Raw genomic sequence first — 10,468 nt, forward strand, 5'->3', positions numbered from 1 at the left:
ACGGGGTGATTCTTTTTTCCTACCTTTACAATTTGGTTTTTTAAATCTTTTTTGTTTTATTGATCCTGGTTGTGCAACCTAAAACTCCAAGGGCCCTTGAATGGCTCATGGTAAATCTGGTGATGAGTCACAGGTGTGTGTGATCAAGGTGGGTTGGAGTTTTGATCCTTTAAAAAGGATGAACAGCTGGACTTGGGGCGGGGAAAAAAAGGCGCACCACAGCTGCACAAGTAGTGTTGGAATACCAGCGATGGGAGCCACACGTGTGGTGTTTTGGAGCACCAGGACGGAGGCTGCACGTGTGGTGTTTTGCAGCAGCAGCAGCAGCAGCAGCAGCAGCAGCGGTTGTGGTGCTTGAAGCATGCCAGCCCAGGAATTGGACATTGTAGAGTCTGGGCTCGGCCACATGACCAGGGACAGCAAAGTGGAACCAGTGGACCATGGAACTGGAAAGTGGAGAGGGGACGCGACGAACAACAGCAGAGGGGTGTGGTTGCGACCCACCCCTCTTTCAGATAAATGGGGTTTGGACTGCATGCTCCTCTAAGCATCCTGGAGCATTTGGACTGCTGGAGGCTGGACACTATAGGACTGGACACAATAAACATTTTGAAAAACTTGCATCTGGTTGTTCAGCTCCTTACACAGAGTCTGATCCACTAGAATCTACCTGTGTCACATAATCAAATTTTTGTACTTATCACTAAAAATTACGTCTCAACTTTCTCTTTCAGGCTCACAATCTCAGCAGAATGTCCCATGCAGCTGGAAGACTTTCCTATGGATGCTCATGCGTGTCCCCTAAAATTTGGAAGCTGTGAGTAGATATATTTACATGCATGAACACTCATTTGGGCTGCCAACCTTGTTGGGCTGCAAGTTTCACCAAAAACTGAGGAAAATGGTAGATATTTTTGGCGATACTTCAGTCTTTATTCATGCAGAGGGAATAGAGACAGGTGTATCCTGGGTTTGACAGGCCGTGTCCCTCAGGTGAAAGAGCTGTTGTAGTGGCGGTGCAGGAGATGACCGTCTAGATTCTGACACGCTGCTCCTTATTAAGCCATTAATCAACATGTCAGAGTTTCTCCACGGCCCGAAACAGATATGCACACCAACTGTGCAAAAGATGACCTCTAAAAGTCCATGCACATGAACCACTAAACTTCTAAGCCAGAGAGTTCCTGCAAGGAAAAGTACCCAGGAGCTTCTGGCATGTGAGCTCAGCAAGATTAGCATTTAAGGTGTTCCCTGCTGCTGACGAAGACCCAGGGTGACGGAGCCATGCTCACACAGATCCTCTCCCACGTCTAATATGGTCATCTGTGCCCCCAGCTGAGACGAGGGGGACAGGGATAATCAGGGCAGGTAGCTCAAGCTCCTCACACAGGAATCTCATTGTAAGGCCAAAGGGACAAAGACAGACCATGGTCTCCTCTTTAGTTTAGAGGCCTTTTGGATGGATTTGGTGAATCTGGTATTTGATATAATTTAATTCATCGCTCCAGAAAACATTTTACTTGTATAGGTGCTAGCTAGGATAACATTTTCACTTCTTGTTTTTGGCCTGCAAATCTAAAAAAACAAAAGTTGTTTAGGACTGAGAGGCACAGAAAAGAACCTGCAAAAATAAAGATTCAGCTCCAGTTGGATACATTCATTTGCTTAGACTGTATTTGACAATTTTCAGGATTTCTTTGAAACAAAAAGTGTTTCAATAAAAGAATGAAAGCGTACTTTTATCCTTTTGTGTTTTGACAGCTCAGTGCATACATACCTGCAGATGTATGCACAGCATTGGCTGAAAAAGCACCGCCGAGTGCCAACTTCAAGGACTTTAAAACCGCTAAAGTGAATGTGCGCATCTAACCCATGTGAGTTTGTAAGCTGTAAAAGTTACCGGACGGTGTTTTTCTCCAACTCCATTAACCTCAGCTAATCCTCTGACCTAATGGACACCACTCACCCAGGAGCTCAGGGCTTTCAGAGCCCGATAGACCTGTTCTGTGTGCTGTGTTAATCACCTTTCATGGACTGATACGGTCAGGCCCGTCCTCCGTCTGTTAGCGCTCATGTCTGTGAGACCGTACGCTCACGTACTTAGAGGCACAATTTGAAGGAAGTGTGTCACGCACGCAGCAGTCATAAAGTCGCAAATGTTGTTTTTGCTTGGACCGGGTGAGCTTTGTTAAAGTCAGTTTACAATAATTATCCATCATCCCTTGAATAGAAGTTTTTTTTTTTTTTCAAATGATCCCAAAGCGACGGCAACCTTTAAAGTAACCCCAAACTTAATAGAAAATACATAAACGTTATCATTTATGTTTCAATTTTAGTTTGAAAAAAGGAAAAGCTAAAGTGGATTTCAAATGTAAAAATGAAATATTTTTACTTTAATAAGAACTTCCTGAACACATTTTTTCTTAAATTAAACATTTGCTTACACACTTTTATTTCCATCTCTTTATTAATGACATAACTTTTTTATTGATTTCCATGCACCCCTTTTAAACGGCGTGTTAATGCTGATAAACTAATGAGCAAAACTTTGTTTTCTTTTGCATTTTCGTTCTGAAAACGTGTTTTGTTTACTTTATTATATATTTTGTCATATATGTTCTGAATTTTTGTCTTTAACTAGGACGCTGACGTTCAATCGTTTTTTTTTTTGCTGCTGCTGTTAACCGCGCCCCCTGCTGGTTCATCACCGCGGTGATCAAAAATCCCACACCGTCACAGCTCTACTTTAAACTTGCTTTCACATGAGTTCAGTGTTTCAGACGTGTTGGACTGAAATGCACCAAACTGTCAAAAAACTCAGTTCCAACTGATGATCGTTCAGGTGCAGTTTTCCAGATAAGATCTCTGAAAAGGACGTGCAAAAACACAAAGGCGTTTCCTTTGTTTTTCAGCAGACCAGAGCTTTTAAAGGTGAGCCGTCACACCTGTCCCACTGAAACAGAAAGGAAACACAGACTGATGCAGATCAAACGACAGCCAAACCAGTCAGTGTGACCACACCCCTAGAGTACCTTTTCCGTTCTGCAAATATTCACATCTGAAACCCTGGGGTTCGTCATGACTCTAAACTATGTTAGGACCTCTGACACTACTCTGAGTACTGCAGGAAAATATTGGAAAAATGACTGAAATAAACCAAATTCACCTGGCTGTGAAAGACCCGCTATGATGAAAAGAGTTTTTGGTGTTTTTAACATGTTTGTTTTGGCATTTTTCAAATGATAGAGGACATAAATAAAGAAATGTATGCTTAAAGTTGCATTTCTCAGTATTTCATTATTCAAATTGTTGCGAATCAGGAGCAGATGATAAAAATGTTTGAAAAATCTTGTAGTTGTGACGTACAAGTTACAATCAGCAGGCCTCAAGGTCTCTGCTCTGCTCCATTCCGATGCATTTGATTGCAGACAAATATATCCATGTACGTCTTTGTTTTCCTCATCTGAGCTGGTATCTCAATCAAAACTGTACGGCTGGATGGATATGATATTGACTACCATTTTTGTTGTTAGGTTGTGAATGTTAGGGGCTGTAATAATTGTAAAATTATTAAATTGTAAAATGGCATATGTTTCTTTAAAACATTTGTTTTATTAGAAACGCGTGACCTAGAACTACACAATTTATAAAGGAGTATACAAAGTAATAAGTAATATTTCAGTAACTTTAACAGTTAAAACTTTCAACTTCATCAGCTTTTGAATTTTTTAAGGTTTCTGTGTAACTCAGCAACAAAAATTAGAGAGCAAACTCATTTATTTGCTGCACCAGTTCATTCCAGTGATTCCTCATGCTTTTCTGTAATCTTACAGGTTTTTAAATATAAAACATTTTGCGTTTGGATGTATATTTATTTAATGTTAAGCTATAACATCCTTTAAAATGATAAAAAATGATGTGATATAGTTTATAGGAATAAATAAAAAAAACTTGAATAAGAGGTGGCCAGAAAAAAGAAAAAAAAATTAAACACAGTTTATTTTAAGGGTGATTTGAATAGAAAACCAAACTACAACTGACTTCTTGAAATGACTGCTTTAAACCTAAAAAAACAAAACAAGGAACGTAACAAAAAATAGAAAAAAAGTTTTAAAAAGTGATATTCAATTTAAAAAAGAGGTTGATAAAACATTAAACTGACATGTGAGTGATTTCAAACTGTATTAAAAATTTTAAAAAAATTAAAAAGTTAAATCTTTGCCTCTTCCCTTCCCTTTTCAAGCAACCAACTCTACTGGACTTTAATTGATAATCATTATATTTAATTAATCTGATGTGACATATGTGCATTACATATTTTTGATTTTGAGTAATTACACTGTAAAGAAGATGGGATCATCTTCTTTACTTGATTTTTCTATATTTTCTAACCAAATATCTACTTTAAAATCAGAAATGCGTTTGAAATTTCTGCTTTTTTTAAATAGAATTCCATTGTTTTTCATACTGGAAATAAATCAAATCAAATCATGCAATAATCTTGATATTTTCCAAAGTAATGTGACCTGCATTTAATTTTAAAAAAAAGATGTCTAATTTTCACGCTTCAATTATAGAAAATTCAAAATTAATCCATGGATTTTATCTTTAAATTTTCCGCCCCTAAGGAACCACTGACGCATACTTGTATGTAGCAGTAATTCAGCCAAAGGTAGTAAGGGTTAACTGTCAATATAACCTTGTAAAATAATTAAAAATTCAATTTTTGGGGGGAATTCAAATGTTTCTAAAACCCTTTGATGAAATCCACAAAAAAAGTTTGCAATGTCATTTTTGTAATGACATATAGCTACTATTAATTAGGATTTGTGGGGTGATTTGGTACATTTAAGCTACTGGGAAAAACACTGTCAAGCAGTCATTTAAAAAAAAAAAGAATAACAATAGATGAGTTATTTTCACTTTCTGAAAACTTTTTCTGCCAAAAGTATTTTTTAGCCTTTAAGGAGGCAGCCATTTTGAAATGAGGGAAAAGCTCTTCTGCTGCCTCTAGTGGAGAGATGATGAACTACAGAGCAGAAAACATGAACCAAATTATATATTATAGGTTTTTAGGTAAATATTTTATCATACTAAGCAAATAGGGATCTCATAAATGGCTGTATCAAATATGATTTACTAAGTTATAGAGGGTTAAAGTTGTGTTTTTTTTCGTTGAGTGGAGTTGTTTTTTAAGGAAAAGCAGAAAGTTTTTTTCCCTGCCATTTTAAATTTTTTTTGGGACAGCCATTGGAATGTGTTTCTGTTCCACATCTGTAAAGAAGACGTAAAAAAAGAAAGCAGCAGCAGAAGCAGAGATTGCTGCCTGCAGCTGCCTCTTTATGCTGAGGAGCAGCGTTTCTTTTTGCAGGTTTGTCCTGAAAACTATCAAGCGCTGCACAAATGCTCTCTGACACAGTCGCAAAATCTGCACACTGTGTGGTGGAATAGTTGTTTCAAGTCGGTGTGTGAGTCTCCTTCTCTTCCAATCAAACAGCAGTGTGCCATCCAATCTAACAGTAATCCAGCAACTGTGACAATTCTTTGCAATTGAGTTTGACCTGAGCTCGTCTGTGGATTATTATCTCCAAAACAAACAGCATTGTCTCAAACACATCTTTGAAGGACTGAGCAGCGGCAAGCAATCGTCGCATTACATAAACTCAGCTCATACATTATATTGTGTCTAAACTATTGTTCATTTCTTCGGGCTGCTTATGAGTTTATCTGCACTATAACCCTCCAGGGATCAGTCCAGGCTTTGCACTGAAGACACATTATGCAAGGGCTGCGAGGGGCTTAATCTTCCCTTAAAGGAAGAATTGAAAGATGAACTTTAAGCTCAAAGACTGAACATGGTGCCGTTTCTGCATGCTGAAGAACAAGACAGCTTGATTCCTGTAACACCTGCTTGGTTGTGGTTCTTTTTTGACCAACCGTGCAACGGTTTTATGCATAGGTACAGCAAATGCGGCAGAGCCTGAATGAGGCTGACAGGACAAATCCGTGTGGAAGAGGTAAAACTCCTCCTTCACAGGAAACGGTTGAAAACATTTTGTAAAGACCCTCGTGAAATCCGTTCAAACTCCAACAGAGAAAGAAAACCTTTCAATTTCTCTGGATCAAAAAAAACAGTTTTCACAACAATCAAAGCCTTTGTTAACGAATTTCTGTGACATTTGATCTATTTTAGTGAAAACTCTGTTAGAAATTGTCAATAATTTGTCATTAACCAACTAATTAATTGATTATTTTGTAGTCAATTATGTGTCAAAACAGTTACAAGCTAAAGCCGCTAAGTGAATTAGTAGTAAAGCCTGCCGTGTTTAATTCTCTCTGTTAGCTCAGATGTTTTTATACAATACATTTTTTATTTTTTTATTTTAGATGTAGCACTTTTAGGGCGCCTTGGAGGAATGTGGGAAAGAAAGCCGCACAAAACACTAAAGTACTTCAGTTTTTAACATTTTTTTTTCTTTTGGTAAAAGCAGTAAACATAACTGGGATCACCTACAAAGAATCAGCAGTGGCCTCTCTAAATAGGAGTGATGGTTACAACACAGGGATGGTGAGGAGGAGGAGGAGCATATATTTTTAAACCAAACTGAGCAGGTGGATATTTGTGGGACACTTAACAAGCAGTCCTGCATAAGCAGCTTGAGTTTGCCAGCAGCCTGTCTAAAAGCAGAAACCTCAAAAAAAGGATGTGTTAAAAAAAAAGAAAATATCATGTAATGTCATAAATTAAAAGATGTTTAAGGTAGCCAGTAAGTTTGAATGGTTTTTGTCTGATTGCTCAAGGGCTGCACTTGCCTAGCTGAGAATAAATATGTTTCTTAACAAGTAGAAGCAAAGACAAAATATATATTTAACCATTTTTATTTTAATATTGGTTCATCTTTTTGATGATTAAATTAAAAAAAAGGATTTATTTAAGCATTTTTGGTGTAATTTCTAATGAATGCAAAATGTTTACACTTATTTCAAATCTTCCCAAAAAAGTGAATAAAAGGCAGACTCTGTGTGGAAAAGAGCGGCTCATTATTTTGGTTATCACAGGACAGAACGATGCAGCTCAGAACCCGCTGCGTTCTGCTTGAACCTCCATACCATCATCATCATTATTCTCTGAAAATATAATCCTTTTTTTATTCTATGCTTCTGGGGTGTCCCGCATTACCTCACAAACATCTGGACACCCAAACCTGCAGCTGTGAAGTTCATCCAAACGTCCAGACCAGGGACAAATGTCAAATGTGTCATCAAATGTGTGCATGTCCAGTTAAAGGTTTGGGGTTCTACACCGCTTTTATGCAAAACCTAGTTTCTCGGATAACTATCAGAAATCCGACAAAAACGAAAGCATGTGTTGATGGGAAAGGGAGCAAAGGGGTTTCAAATAATGGAAGATCGCAGGTCCAGTTCCTGTTTTACCTGCCCATGTTTCGAAGTGTCCTGTGGCAAGACACTGAACCCCACATTGCTCTTTGGTGCTTTTTTGTTGGCACAGTGGAGTTGCAATCCGTGTGTGAATGAGGCTGTTACAGTAAAGCGCTTTGGGCTTCAAGCGCTCTATCAATAGACGCCATTTACCATTGAATGAGCAACTGTTAACACAAGTCAAACCAATGTACATTTCATCATCGGCTGCTTATTTTGTCTTTAATTGCAACTTCAGTGTTTTTGGCCACTTGACTTTTGCAATATCCTTTAAAAAAAAACTGAAATACCTTGTAATAATAATAATAATAATACATTTTATTTATATGGCGCCTTTCTGGGCACTCAAGGTCGCCTCACAGTAAAAAGTAGGTAAAAACATAAACATACAACAGTAAAATTCCAGAACACAAAATAAGTTAACAGTTAAAAACAGCAATGTAAATATTATGAGCTAAAAGCATGACGGAAAAGGTGAGTTTTGAGGTGTTTGGAAAACTGAGTGAGTGAGTCCATATTTTGTAGATCAGAGGGGAGGGAGTTCCATAGTTGTGGGGCAGTGCTGCTGAATGGTCTACCCCCCATGGTAACTAGTCGTGTTCGTGGAATGGCCAGTCGAAGGGAGGAAGAGGATCTGAGGGAGCGAGTGGGGGTATCCACTGTTAGGAGCTCTGAGAGATGCGGAGGGGCGAGGTTGTGGAGGGCTTTGAAGGTTATGATGAGGATTTTGTAGGTCATCCGGTGAGGTACTGGTAACCAAGAAGCTGCTGTAAGACGGGTGTAATGTGGTGAATGGAGGGGGTTTGGGTTATTATTCGAGCAGCTGAGTTTTGAACCAGTTGAAGCTTACGGATGATTTTTTTGTGGAAGTCCAGATAGAAGGGAGTTGCAGTAGTCGATACGGGAGGTGACGAGACTGTGGACTAGGACAGCTGTGGAGTGAGGAGTGAGAGCGGGACGGAGACGACGAATGTTACGCAGATGGAAGTAAGCGGAGCGGGTGATGTTATTGATGTGGGCAGTGAAAGAAAGAGTGCTGTCAAGGATGACACCCAGACTCTTAACCTGAGGGGAGGGAAATATGGAGGAATTGTCGAAGGAGAGAGAGAAATTATCAACTTTGCTAAGATTGGATTTAGTGCCAACAACGAGAAGTTCAGTCTTATTGCAATTTAATTTAAGGAAATTTGACGTGTACCAGGATTTGACTTCAGAAAGACAGTTAGAGAGGGAAGAAGGTGGAAAAGTAGAGCCAGGTTTGGAGGAGATGTAGCGCTGGGTGTCGTCGGCATAGCAATGAAAATGTATGTTGTATTTCGGAAAAATGTTGCCGAGGGGGAGGAGGTAGATGATGAAGAGAAGGGGCCCCAGGACAGAGCCCTGGGGCACACCTGTGGTGATTGGTGTGATGGGAGATGTAAATGATTTTAACCGGATGAACTGGGTGCGACCTAAGAGATATGAATGGAAACAGCTAAGGGTTAGGTTGGTGATGCCAATATTGGAGAGTCTGTCCAGAAGGATGGGGTGGGAGATGGTGTCAAACGCCGCACTCAAATCTAGCAGGAGGAGGATGGAGACTGAACCAGCATCTGCTGCAAGGAGGAGGTCATTAGTGATCTTGAGGAGAGCTGTTTCTGTGCTGTGGAGGGGACGGAAACCAGACTGGAGCTGTTCGTATAAACTATTGCTGGAGAGGTGAGCATGAGAGCAGTGGGAACTGATCCGGTCTTGAGGCGTGAATGATGCTGGTGATCAGTGGGGACAGAGTGGGGTTGTACTGAAATGTGCTTTATTTATAATAGAAACTATTCCATGACCCAGTCAACTATAATAGTGTGTTTTTCTTACTTTTCTATAAAAATTCAATACTTTTTTGCATTTTATTTAATTTAATTTCTCAAAGTACAACATTATACATTCAAGAAAATGAAGAATGAAGAAAAATTATATATTTTTCTGTTCATCTAACATGCAGAATTGATTGATAATTATTAATAATTATTTATTAAACATCTCCGAAAGATATGGTCCAAATGTAATAAATCATGAAAATAAGTATGAAAAACCGATCAGGCTACAAATCAACAGTTGCACAATTTTCAAACCCAAGTACTGTCATGCAGTGATAGTGCGTAAAGATAGTTTTTTCTTTTTCAAAAAGGTTAAAAAATAAACGAGTTTCATGATTGACATCTTTAAAGTAAAAAGAAAAACCAAATTACATTTTATAGAATCAATAATTTTGTTCTTCCAGATGCATATCCCGTCTCTGAGGTTGTCTACACCTGGACTAAAGGAGCAGCCAAGTCAGTGGTCGTCGCAGAAGAAGGCTCGCGGCTCAACCAGTACCACCTGATCGGTCAGACCGCGGGAACAGAGGACATCTACACCAGCAGAGGTATGCCGGCGTGAACACACTGGTGATCAGTCACTTTAAACTGCATAGAGATTCACATCTCTTTATGGAATGTTAATATTTGTTGGACAATTTTCTATAATCCTGCATGAAATCAGATGATGTCTTTGATTAGACGTCATTTGTCCTGGATGCAGACACACTGATATAATGAGAAATAAAATTTCCTGTTTCACTTTAGTGATTTGATGATGGGAGTCACAATATTGGCAGGTCTAAAGGGTTCAGAATTAGATGTGTGGGGGCTTCAAAGCGCAGACCAAAAATCAGTTTTCCAAAGGGGACTCTTTTTTTTTTTTTTTCAGAAAAGACAGGAGAGCACTGGACAGAACCAGTGTGAAAGGCGGCAATGAAGTAAAAAAAACAAACTTTTGCTTCAGGTCACCTAAAGATTGTGACTAATCAAGGTTTTCATCAAGGCGGTTAATGTGCACCTTTAATTTTATTCCATTTTATTTTCATTGTTACTCTCTATTCTACTTGCTTTTTCTGTGAAAAGAAAGTAAATATGAGACTTTTATTGGACAAAAAATTAATACTTATTTGTAAAACGTTCAAAAAAGTTAAATTATTTTAAATTTAAATCTTTGTATATCTCTAAGGGAGTAT

At 38.7% G+C, this 10,468-nt stretch overlaps 2 protein-coding genes across 5 annotated transcripts in view; one reads left to right on the forward strand and one right to left on the reverse strand.

Annotated features, from left to right (window-relative positions):
- Positions 1-10,468, reverse strand: part of gabrb3 (gamma-aminobutyric acid type A receptor subunit beta3) — a 55,324-nt gene that overhangs the window by 41,604 nt on the left and 3,252 nt on the right. The gene's annotated exons all lie outside the window — the stretch shown is intronic.
- Positions 1-10,468, forward strand: part of gabra5 (gamma-aminobutyric acid type A receptor subunit alpha5) — a 53,690-nt gene that overhangs the window by 27,924 nt on the left and 15,298 nt on the right. For all 3 annotated transcript variants that reach the window (XM_078946656.1, XM_020702651.3, XM_011474418.4), the window contains exons 6-7: positions 735-817; positions 9,698-9,841. In XM_078946656.1, coding sequence (XP_078802782.1) covers positions 735-817; positions 9,698-9,841 — 227 coding nt within the window. The remainder of the gene's footprint in view (positions 1-734; positions 818-9,697; positions 9,842-10,468) is intronic.

The sequence above is a fragment of the Oryzias latipes genome, chromosome 4 (genome assembly GCF_053564925.1).
Source record: "Oryzias latipes strain Hd-rR chromosome 4, Olatipes_Hd-rR_3.1".
NCBI classification, from domain to species: domain Eukaryota; kingdom Metazoa; phylum Chordata; class Actinopteri; order Beloniformes; family Adrianichthyidae; genus Oryzias; species Oryzias latipes.